Here is a 19,014-nt window from a genome sequence, read left to right on the forward strand (position 1 = left end):
GTTCTAGCCTGCTGACAGCAGTGGCAAAGAGATCAGCCCCATGGCTACTAGACCCTTCGCTGACTCCTATTCATCTGTTCTCTTGCAGAAGCGGGGCAGTGTGAGCAACCCACTCTTCCTCCCACTGATTCCACCACAGTCCCAAGGTTTTACCGCCATCGTCCTCACCTACGACCGAGTGGAGAGCCTCTTCCGGGTCATCACTGAAGTGTCCAAGGTGCCCAGTCTGTCCAAGCTGCTCGTTGTCTGGAATAATCAGAATAAAAATCCCCCGGAAGGTAAAAAGGGTGGGAAGGTGCTGTGTTCAGGAACGGCCTGCTTTGGGTGTCGGCGCGCCTCCCAGCCGGGTCAGTTTGGGATGGCCACATTATTTGCATCCTTAGGCTTGCATGAAGTTTCCTGCTTTGTCAACAGTAATGCCATTTCTGAGGCAGCGTGACCCCAGTTTAGTCAGCCATCTCATTCTTGTTCTGGGGTGGCCCAGCTCACTGTGTGCCCAGGGTGTGAGCTGCAGCCACGAGGGTCTGAGAGCTTAGGAATCAGTGGGATCAAAGGCCAGCAGCCTTGGGAAAACAGACCTCAGCTTCCCTCGGCCATCTCAGCTGATTTGTTTACATGAAAGCTCAGTTTAAAAGGCATTAGTTTTCTCCTTCCTTATCTCGGCTCTGATACTGTGCTTTCCTTAAAAAAAAAAAAAAAGAAAAAAAGATGGCCTCACTTCCAGCTGGGCAAGTCAGCAGAGCATGCCGTCTCCAGGCTTCGAATCAGCTCCTTAAAGTGAGTGCGCACTACGGTCCCCAGGCGGTTCATCGCTAATCGCTTTGTCCCTTGCCTTGGCCACCGTGTGAGCTGCTGGCTGGCGCTGGCAGCTAGGGTTGAGGACTGTTTGATTAATTGGATTTCTTTTTCATTCAGGAGGCATAGAGTATGTTCCACCTGCATTTAGTTTCTCATTCAGTCTGTCTATTACTGATCCTAATCCCAGGCACTTCAAAGCTCCTGCCCTTTATAGCCTATTAAAGCCAGGAAGTTTCTGATGGATTAGAGCAAGGAATGAGTTTGAAGTTTGTAATGTGCACCACTATCACTGATAAGGTCTAGTTTATTGCCTGACAGTAGTATCTGCACTTTTTATGGCTATTCTCTTTTAATTGGGAATACTGAAGTCAGGATAGTCAACCCTGGAAACTACCCCCGGTAGATCTATAGTTTAGGCTGGAAGAAGAACATTTACTGTCTGTGAGGCAAATCAGAAATTACCCCCAAGAAAATTCTTTAGTACCTCCTGAGACATTTAAGAAATGTTCCTTAGTGGGATTTTTGTTCTCTGAGAGAATCCTACACTTTCTCTCTAGATTTAGGGAGTCGTGGTTTAAGTAAACAAAATGTCTACTTTAAATGACGGTCCCATTTTACGCTCCAAAGAACAGTGCTTTTTCTTATTAAGTACATCTTTTTATGCCAAGTCCGTTTTCCTCCCAACAACCAGTTTCCTGGATTTTTGTTTGTTTCATTTATTTGACTCTCAAGAAAGGGGTAGAAGGAAAAGGGAGGAGAGGGGAAGAGGAAGAACTGGGCAGGAGGAAGGGAAAGGCAGAGGGAAACGGGAGCTGTGCAGGGAGGGGCATGGAGAGGGCCCAGCCCGGTACCTCACCTCGGGGGTGGGGGTGGGGGGGTGTTGAGCCGGCCGGCACTGTTGTGCTGCTCCTTGGTCTGGCACTTGAAAGGGACGAGTCCTGTTTTGAGAAGGAAGGCTGTGGGTCCCTGCTCGGATCTGCGGTAGCTCACTGCATCCTGCCACGTTCCCCCTCCTGCGCCTGCTCCCATGCACGCAGGCCGCCGGCTTTCAGAGGGAGCCCCGCCCGCCCGGATAGGCACAGGTGCAGAATCTGGAGCTAAATGCAAAGGAGGCTTCTCCTTCCTTAGACACCTTGGTCAGGCACTTTGCGCTCCAGGGGAATGATTTCTCGTGAGTGCGAGTCCCTCGCAGACCGTGAGAAGGGAGGAACCGTTCTCTGCCCTCCTAGTCGAAGCCCTCGCCTCGGCCTGGTTTGACGGAAAGCAGTAACACAAACCTAGAGGTTTTGGAGCTGGGTGTTCAGTCTTAATTTTGGGGAGACCTTGCTAAAATGTGGTTAGTTTTATGACCAGGAGCTTAGTTTATTTTTGTAATGTTTTGGCTCCAGGGAAGAGAGCGAGCCCTCAACCGATGAGGCCCCAAATTTGACACGTTTAGAGACTGAACCAGCTTTTTTTTCCCTCGCAGTGGTTTTTAGGTCTCCACTCAGGCTCTGGCGATGTGGTTGTTTGGGGAGAGCGTGAACCATGTTTAATCTTCTATGGGGTGTTTGTTCAGTTGGTAAATGAGGCTGTCAGCTCTGGTCCTCATGCCAGCAAAGCCATCTGAGTCTGCATGTATGGCATTAGTAACATATATATCTTTTATAAAGCAAGTCCAAGGCTTTGAAATATTAGAGGCGAAAATGATGTTTTTCACTTTCTCTACATTTACTAAAATAAATATTGCGGTGAATATGTCTGCTGCTGGGAGGGTTAATGTAGGCAGAAATCCACCCCCCCCCCCCGGCTCCCCCCACCACTTTTTTTTTTTCACTCTCCAACACAACCAAATACTTTTTGCTTTTTGGTTACATTTAAGCCTAAATTGCTGGGTTTGAAGTTTAAGTAAATACTTAGACTAGGCAATAGAAATTTCCAGTGAGCTTTCGTCACATCGGTTTCGAGCTCTGTCAGAAAAAAAAGGCAAGCCACTGCCTTCGTCCTCCCCAGCTCTTCAGTTTCCAAACTTGATGGATATAGAGGTTGTTTGGCTTGGCCCCTGGCCTCCGTGTGAAGGAAGCTCTTACATTGTGCATCTCAGACAGGTTTAACTCAGCCTTCTGTTTTAGCTGATTTCAGTGTTAAATTTGAACTGACCTTAGGAGCTCCCTGGCTTCAGATTGTGACTTTGATAGTTGTTAGCAGGCGGGCTGGGCTGAGCGTGTTGGGATGGTCAACCCAGAGGAGGCAACAGAGAAGTAGAAGTCACAGCCAGCCACCTTGCATTTGTGCTGAATTCTGGGACTGTGGGGAATTAACGTCATGGGGACCAGCTGGACACCAGCAGCTTGAGCACTCCAGAAGTGAGCTCAAGGTTTGTATGGAGATAATCTGACCATTTATTTTATGGATCTGTGGTTGTGTTTGTGACAGTGTTGGCCAGGATGGGCTTGGGGTCATCTTCAGTCAACCTGAGCATTTTATGGTACCTTTGCCAAGATGGAGGGAAAATTCTCTTTGCTCACATCTTTCTTGGCATCCAACATGGAGAAAACCATTAATCAGTACACATTTTAAAAAAACCCTCAACACAAGGAGTTCTTTTTCTCCTTAGAGCTAGACTAAAGCTCCTAACTGTGAAGTTATCAGGTCACCTGGCTCAGCTGTTTGTTTTTCATAAATTCAGCAATGTGCTTGGAAAACCCTTGTTTTTCAGACTACTTTGTGTGAATGGAAGGTGACATTTTTATTTTGCCAGCTGCAGATTCACAGGATGAGACATAAGGTACATTATTTTGAATTCATTTAGAATTTAGAAGGAGTATAGAAAAAGAGACCCCATTTGGGCTCAGCAGTGGAATTGGAGCCTGAAGGTCTTTGGCTATGCTTTACTGTGTCCTTCTGCATCCTAAGGGGCCTCCCCACAGCCGTGTGTCTACACCTCTTCAGATTGTCAGGGGAGAAGTGAAGTTTGTAAGACTTTACAAGAACCCAGTTATAAAGATGAAAACGATACGATGTTTTTATAACCACGTATTATGTACCTTTTAAATCCCAGGAACAGGCACTGTGCCAGGTGCTTTACACATACTATCTCTAGTCCTTAGGACAAAGCTGCAAGGAAGCTGTTCTTATTCGCATTTTACAAAAATGAAACTCCCGATGAGACGTGTGATTTGCCCGAATCACAAAACTGCAAATGGCAGAGCCAGAAATAAACACGTGTCTCTGTGGATGCGAAGCTCATGCCCTTTGCACAAAGCCCCACTGTATCTATTTGGATTACCATTTAGTAGTAGGCAAATCATCGCGCTTTGTCTGTTCTCTGATTTGGGATGATGTAGACGAACTAGGTCCTTGTCAGGGACTCAAAAGAGAGACAGAAGAGTAAGTCTGTTCTTTTGAAAATACTAGTGGAAATTTTTCTCTCCTACCTTGAGCTTCTGTCCTAATTTTTTAAACAATCAAAATCCCATGTCAGAATTATCTACTTTAAGGGCAGGGGGTAATTTATAATGTTGATTTTTGGCGCTGCCCTCCACAGAAGGAATGCTGAAGCCTGGGCGAATGGTAGTTCCTTTTCTTGGAGGCCTATTTTACTTGAAAATGTGAAAGCGAGAAACTGGGAGTTCTGTCGGGAGGCCTGTCTGTGCTAATGATGGTGCATAGACAGCTGACTGTTGAGGTGGAGACTGATCTTGCCCTGGCTGACTTTCGGCTACCGAGGTGTGACTCGGAACAGGGAAGGGTAGTCCCGTGTCCATCTTCTCCTCCTTGGCCCATATCATCCTCCTTGGCCCTGCATCGTTCCCTAAAACTTCCCCATCAAAGACTTTACAAGGGCAGGGGCAAGTTAGTTCCCTATGGATATTGTCTCAAGTAATTCTTTGGCTGTGTAGGTGATACATGTGGAAAGCCGTCTGTGCTTGGAACATGCTGTGCACGTTCACCAAGTGGAAGTCCAAATCCCATGCAGGGTAGAGGAAAGTTCATACTGAACCCAAGCAGCTAGCCTGTTGTCTATACACACTGCAGAAAGAGGAGCTGTTTGTTACTTTGTGTTCTTTTGCTTCATTTGTGTGTTCCGTTGTCTCAGCTCTAGAGGATTAATAATGGCAGGGATCCTATTTATTTAAAAGTGGATATGGGGGCACCTGGGTGGCTCAGTTGGTTAAGTGTCCAACTCTCGATTTCAGCTCAGGTCATGATCTCACCATTTGTGAGTTCGAGCCTCACATGGGGCTCTGTGCTGACCGTGTGGAGCCTGCTTGGAATTCTCACTCTCTCTCTCCTACCTGGCTCACGCTGTCTCTGTCTCTGTCTCTGTCTCTGTCTCTCTCTCTCTCTCTCTCTCTCTCAGTAAATACATACATACATAAAAGTGGATACGGAAGGTATAAGCTGGGTGATGCCACTGGATTTTCAGAGTAATGTATCAGATCTAACATATACCACTTTGCCACCCCTGAGGTTCAAAAGAAGTCCTTTGGTTCTGTAAATAGACACATATGTTCAAAGGAAGGCACAGCTAACATTTACTGGATATCTGCCATGTGCCAGGCACTGTGCTGCTAAGTGCTTTCATGTTCATTCTCACAGTCAGTGATGGGAAGATAGTGTTATTCTGTCTTCGTAGTTGAAGACAGGTTAAACGCGATTGATTTGTTTAGGATCACATGACTAGTAAGGAGTACACCTGGGATTTGAAGCTCTTCCCAAAGACTGTTCGTTTTTTCTTTCTTTCTTTCTTTCTTTCTTTCTTTCTTTCTTTCTTTCTTTCTTTCTTTCTTTCTTTCTCTCTTTTTCTTTCTTTCTCTCTTTTTCTTTCTTTCTTTCTTTCTTTCTTTCTTTCTTTCTTTCTTTCTTTCTTTCTTTCTTTCTTTCTTTCTTTCTTTCTTATTTAGAGAGAAAGTGAGTGTGAGTGGGGGAGCCACAGAGAGAGAGAGAGAATCCCAGGCAGGCTCCAAGTGAATGCAGGGTTTGTTCCCATGACCCTGGCTGGCATCATGACCGGAGCCGAAATCAAGAGTTAGATGCTTAACTGACTGAGTCACCCAGGCACCCCCAGAGACTGTTCTTTCTATGATATATTACTGTCTTATGTGATCCCGGACCTTAGAGACATCTTGTTTGGTTTCTCATATGATGTCGAGTAGAAATCTGACCTAAATTAGTACATTTCAAGTAAAAGGGTGCATTGAATTGCTGAAGGCATTTCACTGTGTCTAAAACAGTTTCTGCCATCAGAAGATTCCTACCTATTTTGAATCTAAATCCGTTTCCCTGCAACTTTCACCCAGCTACTGGTCATGGTTCTAACTTTAGAGGCCATGGAGAACAATTCCCCTTTCATCTGATAACCCTCCTGATAGCCTAATGTATTAGTCAAGGCCAACGTAGAAGACTGAAACTACCAGTAACCTGAACAGGAAAAATTTAATATAAAGAATCATTAACCAGTAACGGGTGATTGGTGACTAAGAAGTAAAAACTGTCCAGATAACAGGAGCCCCTTCCCCAGCTAGACGTGAGATTCAGACCTTGTTGGAGAGCGTGTGACAATATGTAGCCCACTGCATAGTGAAGTGTGTGGGGGTTGCAGGCTCAGTCTGGTGACCAGGAAACCTACCGCTCCCCTTCGGTACCCACGGAATTCAATAGGAAGCTACCCAGAGCGTGTTCTTGAACTTACTAGGAAACTGTTGAGGGCTTCAGTGAGCTCCCGTGGAACCACCCATGGCGAGGGACCCTCAGCTGCATTGCTCTTGGGGGTCTCTGCAGAACCTGTTGTGAAGGGGCCCCTTAGAGGTGCCACTTACACTTGGTGGGGAGAAGTGCGGCTGCCTGTCTGTCTTCTGGCCGAGGACCGAGGAGCAAGAAGTTAAAGAGGCACACTGAAACCTAGAAGAAAAGCCCCCTTCCCTCCCAAGGGTCCCTCCAGCACCCTCCACAGACAAAGCCTAGAATTGAACTAGTTGGCAAAAGGGAAATGTATACGGGATCTAGTTCCAGTATGAGAAACAGGGCAATGAAGGGTGGCATTGGAGCTGAGGGGCAGTACGCTGACAGCTGGCACAGTTGGTTTCTTTAAACATTCCATAAAAATCCTGGATTCATGTGCCTGCACTGCCCCTGTCACTCCTCCCAGACTGTTTTCCAGGTTGTTGGAACTTTCTCCGTATTTTGACACCCAAATCTGAACACAAAAGCTCTCAAAGTGTGGTCCAGGGACCTGGACATCCATGAGAATCTTGCAGGGGGTCTGGGAGGTTGAAATTATGTTCATAATAATACTAAGTCACCTCCATTTCCCACTCTTTATTCTTTTACAAGGTGACAGAGGAGTTTTTCAGAGGCTACGTAACATGGGATAACATCAATCTAGTGGCTAGTGGAATGTGTGCTTGTGTATTCTTGTGTTTTAAAATTTCCTCAGTTTTCATTTCTCATACAAATAAATAGTGTGTGTGTGTGTGTGTGTGTGTGTGTGTGTGTGTGTGTATCTCATATAAGGAAAACTTCTTTGGGGTTCTCAACGATATATATATATTTATTTATAATATAAATTATTGTCAAGTTAGCTAACATACGTTGTATACACTGTGCTCTGGGCTTCAGGAGCAGATTCCCACGATTCATCGCTTACATACAACACCCACTGCTCATCCCAACAATGTGCCCTCCTCAATCCCCATCACCCATATCCCCCTCTCCCCCACACCCACCCCAGGGTTCTCAACAATTTTTAAGAGCCTGTAGGAATCCTGACACCAGAAAGTTTGAGACTCAGTGGTCTAGTAGGTGGGGCTATAACCTCTTATATTTTAGACGTTATGATTCATGTTTTATAAGGATTTAGACAGTAGATTTATGCCAGGGGTTTTATTTACCTGGAAGAGGGAGTGGGGAGCAAACGAGAATAAGGATGACTGCTGGAGAAAACATTGAACTTCATTGTTTTGTCCCAGATCTAGACAAGCATGAGGTGTTCAAGCTGCAATAGATCGTACATGTTCTGTTTGGTTTTTGATGCTAAACAGACTTAGATTCAGTCACAGGCCTTCTCATTTATTAGCTCTGTAACTCCTGCCAAATTATTTAATCTCTGTGAGCCTTGTAACTACTGCTACTACTTTGTAAGTAATTTCTGCGCCACGGGGTTGTCAGGAGGATTGGATGACATTGCATCTACAAAGCGTGTGGCATATACTAGTTGCTTAGTAAAGGTGCCCTCCCCCCACCCCTGCTTATTCTTAGAGGAGAACGAGAAGGAGTTGCCTGAGACCCCATAGGTAATACAGGACTCAGGTCTTCAGTCTCTCAAGTCCTGTGTCCGTCCATTTATTCCAAAGTTATTTATTATGTGCTTCTGTGCCAAGAAGGAAACTATAATTAACTACTGTTATTGATTAAAAGGCAGTGACCCATAGGATCATTTCTTTGGTGTTCAGTTCAGTCTTTTCCCAAACATACTTCTTGGAGTTGACTGCTTTTTCAGGCTCTGTGCTTATTTAAGGCTGAATGCCTTCCTTAATTACAGGGCCTCCATTGTGCCGGCTTCTTCCAGGACTCTGGAAGTGTCCCAACAATGTGTTACATGGATACACTATAAAATGTACCTTAGTGAGATATTTCATCCGAAGGCAGTAAAGACAGCCTTTTCCCTTCTGACTCTCCCTCACCACACTTCTCTTTAGTATGGGGACCTGGGAGCGGCCACAGGCATTTGGAACTTCAAGACCTACGCAGACTGCATCTTTCCACAATTACACAATGGAGTTTTGGGAACCAGTACGATACCTAGCTTTCCTCTTGTCATTTGACAAATGCTGTGTGAAGAACACACTGCCCTCTGTAAAGAACCCCGAGGTCTATGGACAGGGGTGCTGTGCTAAATGCACCATTTTAAAATGAGGAACCTGTGGTTGAATTGCTTCAGTCATTTCAGAGTAGAATGGCAAAAAATGTAAGGCAGGTCATGGGTTGGTGTTTCTTCAGTATACTAGAAAATCCCGCATAATTGGACCTAGAAATTTGATATTTATTCTGTAAATTGGTCATGATGAGAAACCAAACCTAGTGAATCAGAGCGAAGGGGTGGTTGAGGGGATAAAGTGCTAAGTTAAGAAACCCACGTCATTCAGTGAGACCCATTTTGAGGGCTGGATTTTAGTGGCATTGATCTCCGTTTGCGATTGCATTGTGGAGGCTGGCACATCGGGGCAGACACCTCGAGCGCGTGCTTTGTCTTTGCTGGCAGAGCGGAGGCATGCTTTGAGCTGGGGTGTGCCTGGCCAGAGGTATTCAGGGGAGCCGGTGGAATTCTGGTAGCAAACCCTGGGCCTGAGAATGAGACAGTGTGGACTTGACCCCTCCTCTTGTTGTGATCTTGGGTCTCTCTGCTTCTCTGTGTCTCAGTTGTGAGCGGAAGCCATCTGTGCACTCTGGCTAAGACAGCCTTGAGGTTGAGTAGTGTTGTGAGGACCTAGAGAGGACAGAAGTACTTACCAAATTTTATAACCAGGCATCTGTAAGAGCTCCCCCGTGCACAGTTGTACGTGTGGGTTGAGTGGGAGTCGTGGAAGTAAGTTCCATCACATCTGTGGCATGGTGCATTCACTGCTTTATCTCCTCACAGAGGTTAGAAGAGTAATGCATGCCTCGTTTCTTCCCCCCCCCCCCCCCCCAGACTCTCTCTGGCCCAAAATCCGGGTTCCATTGAAAGTTGTGAGGACTGCTGAAAACAAATTGAGTAACCGATTCTTCCCTTACGACGAAATCGAGACAGAGGCTGTCCTGGCTATCGACGATGATATCATCATGCTGACCTCTGATGAGCTGCAGTTTGGTTATGAGGTAAGGAGGTTTCAGACAGTCTGTTTACATATTGACTGTTTCTTGCCTAGCGTTGCTTGTCTTTCCTAATGAAGAGGATTAGATTTCATCATCTAAAGCCATAGTTTCTACTCCCTAGTCGATAGTGCATAAGAGCGTGGGTTATGAAGCTGTTCTCCCAGACTTTGGGGAAACCCTATCCTAGAGTGACAGCTGTGGCCTCCACTACTTTTGGGAACTCCCAGGGAGAGTCCCAGGGGATATTTTCAAAAGAGCGTCTATAGCATTTAACGAGCACTTAATTGATGTCTCCTCGAATGGCACTTCCCCTGACTCAAGCAGCTGGGCGCGGCAACAATAAAAACGCCAATGAGCAGAGACGCTGGAGACGCTGACAAACAGAAAGCAGACCCTGTTGATGGCTTTCTTTCTGAGGTTTAAGTGGAGAGGTTGGCTGCCTGTCTTTAGGGAGAAACATGCTCTATCACCGTTCATTCAGTGCGGCTGATGGATTAGGCTGGGTTCAAGGGTTAAGTATGGAGACCAGTAAAGGTCTCCCCAGGGGAAAGTGCCAGAGCCGAGGCCTGGTGAAAAGCAATAGGAATTGATGAGCTCTGTCAGGGAGGATGTGCGTGAGATGCATGGCATGACGGCGGCAGGAGGAGGCCTGCGGTGCGGGGATGTGACGGCGGCATCGGACCTAAGCAAAACAGAGAGTATACGTCAATTAGCGACGGCCGACACAGGGAAAGTGGTGCGGTCTGTCCCCTACACTCGTCCTGCCCATGAGAGAGGCAGCCGTCTTCTGTAGTTGACTCGGGGTTTGCTGAAGTTGAGGTTCTAAGAAATCACGAAATGTTATTATATGAGGCCATATTTGGCACTCAGATTTTATTAAATGAATATGTATTCTATATTGTATATTTATTATAGAAGTTCATTTTCTAACCCTTAAGCTTTAGAAGTGGATTTTCAGGGGAAGAAATAGGAATCCCCCTGTCACCACCACCAAAAATTAAAAGCTCAAGTTCTTTGTTTTTTTAAGTTTGAGTGTAACAGAAATTGTTGTGAATTAGGCTGGTGTGTGATACAGTCAGTATAGTTACTGGCCGGTGAAAGGTGTGAGAGTGGCTAATCAAACATGTACGTCATCTTTTTGGGCTTATTCTCATTCACAGAGATGTCTTTTACATTATCACATCTAGGATATTAGATGATTTGTAGCACACTATCATTCCCATTTTTAAAAAAAGCAAATTACCTACTTGTTTCTCTAGCCAACTCATGGCAAAAAGACCTTTTTTTTTGGCCAGTGTTTCCTCTCTTCGTTGCATATAGTGGCTTCAGACTATATTCATGGGTTTTTTTTGTGTGTGGTGAAAGGGAGGTGGATAAAAGGGAACATTTGGAATGATATAGCCAAGACGGTAGAGTGCTCCCTCCTCAGTATTTTCAGTTGGGCTAAATGAAGTCTAGTGAAAGAAAGGTAGACTTGAGGCACCTGGCTGACTCATTCGGTTGAGCGTCCTGCTCTTGATTTTGGCTCAGGTCTTGATCTCACTGTCGTGGAGTGGAGCCTGCTTAAGAGTCTCTCTCTCTCCCTTCCCTGTCTCCGCTCATGCTCTCTCTCTAAAAAAAAGAAAGAAAGGTGGACTAAATGTATTCCTTTTGACCTTGAGTTGAAATCTAAGATGTTATGTATATTGAACCCTGGGATTTCTTTCAACCTTGAGTTTGTTTCAAGCCTCTTCCGCTCTTTCCTCTGATGACCTCTGTTTGATTCCACATCACCTTGAAGGAAGTACCTGCCTATTGGAGGAGTGGCAGGCAGGAAAACGCCTCCTCTACATTAATCTGAATCTTCTCTAGATGCTGTGGAAGGCGAACTTTCATAACTACCCTCTGTATTCCAGTGAATGTTCTGGGTGTTCTTATATTACTTACCATCTTTTCTCAAACCTGCAAGACAGTTACTGCTTTTCTCATTCTTTACTAAGACTAAGAAGGTTAGATAACTTATCTACAGTCACACAGCTAATGAGTGGAAGGGTTGGAATTTCAGTCCAAGTTTGTCTACACTATGCTGTCCTCTAAGGTTTTACCCTGTCAGAGAATACTGGTTTGCAAAAGTAGTACGAAGAGCCATGAGCATATCAGTTGTCTCTCACAGAATTATCCTGATGCTAAGGAAAACAAACAGGTTTCTCAGGCATCCCTACCATTGGTGCTTTAGGGTAACTTTGTAAAAGTTATTTCTTGCATAGTAGTTAATATAACGGACAAAGTTAGGATAGCTCTGGACCTGAATTCCTGCCCTTTCACTGACTAGTTAATGACCATGGACAAGTGTTTTAATCTCTCTGGATGTTATTTTATTCTTGCATAAAATGGCAGTAACAATATCCACTTCATTAGGTTATTGTGTACATAGAAAATTCCGTAGTGCCTAGCACATGGAAAGAGAATGCTCAGTGACTGCTCCTTCTATGTGGTAGGCAGTATCCTCTGCACTTTACAAGACACCATGTTGGCTGCTATAATGGTGGCTACTATGGTTATTCCCATTATCCCACTCATGACTCCGCTGTGGTTCATGGGAAAGGTTGTTGTTTCCATTCTTCTTGGGACATTACTGTTCTAGAGAGGGTACCCGCTTTTGTGTTGAGTCAAAAGACAGAAGGTGATGGGGCTCCTGATCCTGTTTTTTGTTTGTTTGCTTGTTTGTTTGTTTGTTTGTTTTTGGCCAAAGCCTGGGATTATTTCATGCAGGAATTGGGAGCAAGCCTGACTGATAAAGTGAATTAATAAATCTGTTAACAAAAATTTATGTCCAAGGGGAGTTACGTTGGAACCCAGAGCTACTTTCTTGTGCTGAGCACAGTGCATTTGGATTATATCTATCTTATTAATTGCTACTCATCCGTCAGCACTCAGCTCAATTGTTGCTATCTCAGAGAAGCTTTCAGGGAGGTTAGGTTCAGAGCACTCTACCTCTTTGTAAGCAAATAATTAATTGTGAAGTATATTGTTTAATGTCTGCTTTTCTTCTAGAATGTAAGCCCCACAAGGGCAGGAATCATGGCTGTCTTGTTCATTGCTTTATCTCTGTGCCTGACCCAGTTTATTCCATTCAGTGGTTACTCAGTAATAGTTGATGAATAAACAAACCTTTATCACCAGCATGCATATGAAAGCTATAGAATAAGTTACTCCGGCGTGCGTGCCCATCCACCGTGATCCACAGTCTGGATCCAGCCATTTTTAAAAACCATTTGGAATTTCAGATGCTAAGCATATACCTACCATGTGACCCACCATTCTTCATATAGAGATTTACCCTAGAGAAATAGGAGCACACATATACACAAATACTTGTACACCAATATTCATAGCAGTTTTTATTTGTAAAAGCTGGAAACGACAGGAAAAACACAGAATGTCTGTCCAATCTGAATGAATAATCGTGGTATATCCATACAATAGAATACTACTCAGTAATAAATATGAATGAGCTATGGGGACATACCATGGATGTATTTAATAATAATTATGATGAGTGAATGAAGCAAGATGAAAAAGAACATATATTATGATTACCTTTACGTAAAATTTTAGGAAATACAAACTAATTTTCAGTGATTGAAAGATCAGTGGTTGCCACACTTAGGAGTGGGGAGGGTCAAGCTGTGAAGGGCAAGCTGTGAAGGGAGAATAACAAAGAGGCAAAAAAGCTTTTAGGGGTTATGGATATGTTCATTATCTTAACTGGGATGATGATTTTACTGTGTATATAGATGTACACATACCAAATTATGCATATCAAGTTATACACTTCAAATAGATTTAGTTTATCGTATGTCAAATCTTATTTCCAAAAAGCCGTAAAAAATTATATTCACGCAAATGTGTAAAAAATGCTTGAAAAATTGAAGGTAATGTGTGCCAGATATGTTCAGTAAAAACTACAAAATGTTGCTGAGAGAAATTGAAGTACAACTGCATAAATGGAAAGCTGTAGATTCAAAGCAATCCCAGTCAGAATCCCAGACGGCTTTTTCTTTTTTCTTTTTTTTAATTGAAATTGACAGACTTGTTCTAAAATTCAAATGGAAGCAGAGTAGACCTGAAAAAGCCAAAGCAATTTTGGGAAGTAGAACAAAGTTTCAGGACTACCTCATTTTCAGAATTATTATAAAGCTACAGTAATGAAGACACTGTGGTATTGTTGTCAACTTAGACATACACATCAATGAAACCCAATAAAGAGTCCAGAAGAGCACACATGCATGTCGTTAATTTTTGACAAAGGACCCAAGTCCATTCAATAGAGATGGGAGACTCTTTTCACTAAGTGGTGTTAGAACAATGTGATATCCTTATGTCAAAGAAAAATAAATCATGACCCTCACCTCACAGTGTATGTAAAAATTTAACTAGTCCTCAATGTAAGAACTAAAATTACAAAACTTCTTAAAGAAAGCAGAGGAGAAAATCATAGCACATTGAAGCTAAGCAATTACTGTTAAATAGGAGACAAGTAGCATGACTTATAAAAGAAACCAAAATGGATAGGTTGGACTTCCTCAAAATTACAACACTTGAAAAGACGCTTCTAAGAAAGTAAAAAGGAAAGTCCTATATTGGGAAAAATATTTTCAGAACATACATGTGGTAAAGAACTTGTATCTAAAATACATAAAGAGCCCTCACAACTCAGGAAGAAGAAGACAAAGAAGTCAGTAAAAAAGAAAAGGGGCAAAAGATTGGAGCAGTTACTTCACAAAGGAAGATAAGATATGTAGGTATAAACTAACATACGAAAAAGTCCTCCACATCATAGTCATTAGGGCAATTCTAAAATAAAAGCACAGTGAGTTACCACTACATACTCACTAGAATGACTAAAAAAAATGTAAAAGAATGACAATGCCATGTGTTGATGAGGCCATGAAGCAACTAGAACTCTCACATGTTACTGGTAAATATGCGAACTGGTACAACTAATTTGGAAAACAGTTTTGCAGATTCTCATGAAGTTAAACGTATACTTTTCATATGATGCAGCTTCCAAAAGAAATAAAAACATATGTCTTTACACAAAGACATGTACTCAATGTTTACAGCCTTATTCATAAGATCCCGAACTGTAGATATCAGCTGGCAAATGGAAGAGCAAACTGTGGAATATCTATGCAATGGAATGCTACTCAGCAAGAAAAAGAAATGGACTACTGATATATGGAGCAACCTGGAAAAGTGTCAGAATCATTATGCTAAGTGAACGAAGCCAGATACCAAAGAGTACTTCCTATACGTGTTGCCCATGTACATGAAGTTCTAGAGTAGAAAAAACTATGTTGCCAGGGGTAGTGGATGAGACTGACGAGAAAAGAACAGAAAGGAACTTTTCAGACAATGGAAATGTTCTAAACTTTGTGATGGTGGTTTTATGACTATATACGCTTGTCAAAACACACTTAAATTTGGTGATTTTATTGTAAGTAAATTCCATTTCAAAGCTGAAAAAAATTTGTGGGACGCAACTAAAGTGGTTCTTAGGGGAAGTTTATAGCATTAAATGCTTATATTAGGAAGGAAGAAACGTCTAAAAGCAACACCTAAAGTTTGTTCCACCTTTAACGACTTTGAAAAGGAAGAGTAAGTTAAACCCAAAGCAAGTGGAAGGAAAGAGTAAAAGAAGTGCTAATGATGAAGTAGAAAACAAACCAACAGAGAAAATTTACAGATACAGAAATTGACCTTTTGAAAGAATGAACAAAATTGGTAAGCCCCTAGCCAGAACACTCAAAAAAAAGAGAACACAAATTATCATTGTCAGGAATGAAAAGGAATTAAAGAAGGATTGACATTATAGATCCTACAGACATTAAAAGAACACTAAGAGAATACTATTAGAATTTTTATGAAAGTAAGAATTCTTTGGAAATTACAGCGTATGTAAAATTAAATAGAATACATGTATATATATAATTCTCTATTAAAAAACTGAAGTTGTTATCAAAATCTTCCTGCAAAGAAAACTCTAGGCCCAGATGGTTTTACTGGTGACTTCTTAAGAATATAAGGTGTTGGAAAGAAAATTAGAAAGTGAAGAATAAAGAAAATTAGAGATAATGTAGCTTCCTCACGTTATGGATAAGGCCCATCTGTAAGCTATATATGAAGCCCTTAAGTGACTTACCCGGTGTCACCCAGTTAGTAATTGGCACTAATAGGGCTTAAACTCATTTAAGTGGTATTTTCACCATACCATGTCACCTGTAAAGATTTCATTATATAACTGGGCTTAGAGAGAACCAGTTACAGTATATAGAATTATAATGATCATTATATATATAGCTGTTCTTATTTTTGGCTGTGTACCATTCAAACCAATTTGTTGAAATCTCCCTGTGGGGAAGATAAAAACACCTGAACGTTTTCTTTTTTATTCTAATATTCACAAGCAAGAATCCATATCAGTCAGGAAAACAAATCCATACTAGTTGTTTCGATAGAATGGATTTAATATATGAAAATTTCTGATACAGGGTATTAGAGAGCTTGAGAGAGCAAAAGGGAACCCTGGAAGTATAAAGAGATGATAACTGTAGGACATGAGGAACAAAGGAAAGGAAGGAAGTGGTTGGGGTCATTAGAACCTACATGCTGGGAAGAGAGTCTTCCCCCTCCCCCAGTGCTGGGCCTTAGACCTCCGCAAGGGGCCACTGGCTGACTTTTGCTGGTAGTTCAGAGAGCAAAGAAGTAGCACCTCATCCCTTCCCAGCCAGAGAGTGGAGGGAAGATTAAGGAAAGGAGGAAGCTGGAAAAGGGATTCTCTAAATCTGTGTGTAAAGTCCTGGGGGCACTCCCACCTCTCCCTTCAAAGCAGCCCATGCGCAGAACTAATTAGAATCAACACAGCAAAAACTTTGAAAAATGGACAGTGGTGTAGAATACCAACCAGGTTTCAGGAATTGGCGCCTGGGTAACACCCAAGTTGGGCAGACCAGAAGAGCACTATCAAGTCTTTGAAGACTGAATTGTTACTCGATCCACAGCCCACAAAGGTGGGTCAGGGCATACATTCTGAACCTAAACTCCCTGATAAAATATGGAAACTTAAAAGGAACAGGGTCTCGTAGTAATATTCAAAATGTTCAGGGTACAATTCAAAATTACTCGTCATACCAGAATTGGGAAAATTGCAACTTTTATGAGAAAAGACAGTCAACAGATGCCAACACCAAGATGATACAAATATTGGAATTATTTGACAAGGATTTTAAAACCACTATCATAAAAGATGATTTAATAAGCACTTATGAGCACTCTTGAAACAAATGGAAAAATAGAAAGTTGCAGCAAAGAAACAGATATAAAGAACAACCATATGGGAATTTCAAAACTGATAATTACAGAAACCAAAATTTAAAATTCACCGATGGGCTCAGTAGATGAATGAAGATCACAGGAAAAAATTAGTGAACTTGAGGATAAATCAGTAGGAATTACCCAATCTGAACAACAGAGGGAACATAGACTGAAAAAAAGAAATGAACAGAGCCTCAGGGACTTATGGGACAATCACAAAAGATACATTTGGGTCATCAGAGTCCCAGAAGGAGAAGAGAAAAGAAAGAATGTGGGGCAGAGGAAATATTCGAAGAAATAACGACTGAAAACTTCCAAAATTTGGCAAAGGACATTAAACTCACAGGTTCAAGAGCTGAAGAAGCCACAGACATCCAAAGAGTTGTATAAATTTACGTACATTGTACAAACTGAATAAATTGTAGCAGAAATTCTTATGTCAAATAGTAATTGGAGAAGGAGACAAAGAAATTGGTACACACACACACACAAGGAAAGGAGAAAATCTGCATAGCTACAGTGGTCTCTGTACCTATAATAGCTTGGTCGTGAGAGCATAGTTGATATTTATAACTTTCTCCTTACACCACCCATTCGATGTTCCCTCTGTTCTTGGCCAGCTCTCTAGCATATGAATTACACACCCAGTTTCTCTAATGACTCCAGCACTGTTCAGACTTTCTATTTCTTGTTGTGTTCATTTTTGATAAATTATGTTTTTCAGGAAATCTCTTCATTTCATTTGTATTGTAAAGTGTATTGCTATAAAGCCGTCATGGCTCTTATCTTGTTGTTTAAAGTCTAGAGATCTGGAATGATGTTTTCTTTTTCACTCCTGGTGTTGGTGGTTTTTGTTTTCTTTTTCTTGATCAGTGTTGTTACAGGTAGAGCAGGGTCATAATCTTTGCAAAGGGTCAGCTTTTGATTTTGTTGATTTTTCTTTATTGTGTATTTGTTTTATCTTTAACTTTTCTTGATTAGTTTCTTTGTTTACTTTCATGAATTTAAGTTGCTGTTATTTTTCTAGTCTTTTGATAGCTTAGATCTCAGTATTTATTTTTATAATGTATGCATTTAAAGCTGTAAATTTCTTGGTAATTACTACTTTAGGTTTATTCCCAAGTCTTGATTTCATATCTCTCTTGTCCTTAAGTTTAAAATATTTTATTTCTATTGTAGAATCTTCTTTGACCCATAGTTATATAAAAGTATATTGCTGGGGCGCCTGGGTGGCGCAGTCGGTTAAGCGTCCGACTTCAGCCAGGTCACGATCTCGCGGTCCGTGAGTTCGAGCCCCGCGTCAGGCTCTGGGCTGATGGCTCAGAGCCTGGAGCCTGTTTCCGATTCTGTGTCTCCCTCTCTCTCTGCCCCTCCCCCGTTCATGCTCTGTCTCTCTCTGTCCCAAAAATAAATAAACGTTGAAAAAAAAAAAAAAGTATATTGCTTACTTTTGCCAGTTTTTAAAGTTATCTTTTTCTTAATTGATTTCTCATTTGATTCTACTATGGTCATATACTACATATGGTTTCATTATTTTTGAAATTTACTGCGACTGGATGGTCCAGTGAAAGGTCTATTTTGGTAAATGTTCTGTGTGCACCTAAAATAAGTTTACATTCTGTAGGGGCACCTGGGTGGCTCAGTTGGTTGAGCATCCGCCTTCGGCTCAGGTCTGATCTCACGGTTTGTGGGTTCGAGCCCTGCATCAGGCTCTGTGCTGACAGCTGAGAGCCTGGAGCCTGCCTCAGATTCTGTGTCTCCCTCTCTCTCTGCCCCTCTCCTGCTCTCATTCTGTCTCTCTTTCTCTCTCAAAAATAAATTCTAAAAAAAGTTAAAATTTTAAATGAGTTTATATTCTGTAGTTGTAGATGTAATGATCTTATGGGGCCAATTAGGTAAGATCAGTTATCTCGGTGCTTTTAATTTATTTTTTTGTTTTTATTTAAATTCCAGTTAGCACACAGTGTAATATTATTTTCAGGTATACACTATAGTCATTTCACACGTCTATAAAACACCCAGCGC

The 19,014-nt window shown here is 42.1% G+C and overlaps 1 protein-coding gene across 3 annotated transcripts in view; it reads left to right on the forward strand.

The window, feature by feature from the left end:
- EXT2 (exostosin glycosyltransferase 2) overlaps positions 1-19,014 on the forward strand; it is a 147,768-nt gene that overhangs the window by 100,498 nt on the left and 28,256 nt on the right. For all 3 annotated transcript variants that reach the window (XM_045485042.1, XM_045485041.1, XM_045485040.1), the window contains exons 9-10: positions 89-278; positions 9,470-9,636. In XM_045485042.1, the coding sequence (XP_045340998.1) occupies positions 89-278; positions 9,470-9,636 (357 nt within the window). The remainder of the gene's footprint in view (positions 1-88; positions 279-9,469; positions 9,637-19,014) is intronic.

The sequence above is a fragment of the Leopardus geoffroyi genome, chromosome D1 (assembly GCF_018350155.1).
Source record: "Leopardus geoffroyi isolate Oge1 chromosome D1, O.geoffroyi_Oge1_pat1.0, whole genome shotgun sequence".
NCBI classification, from domain to species: Eukaryota; Metazoa; Chordata; class Mammalia; order Carnivora; family Felidae; genus Leopardus; species Leopardus geoffroyi.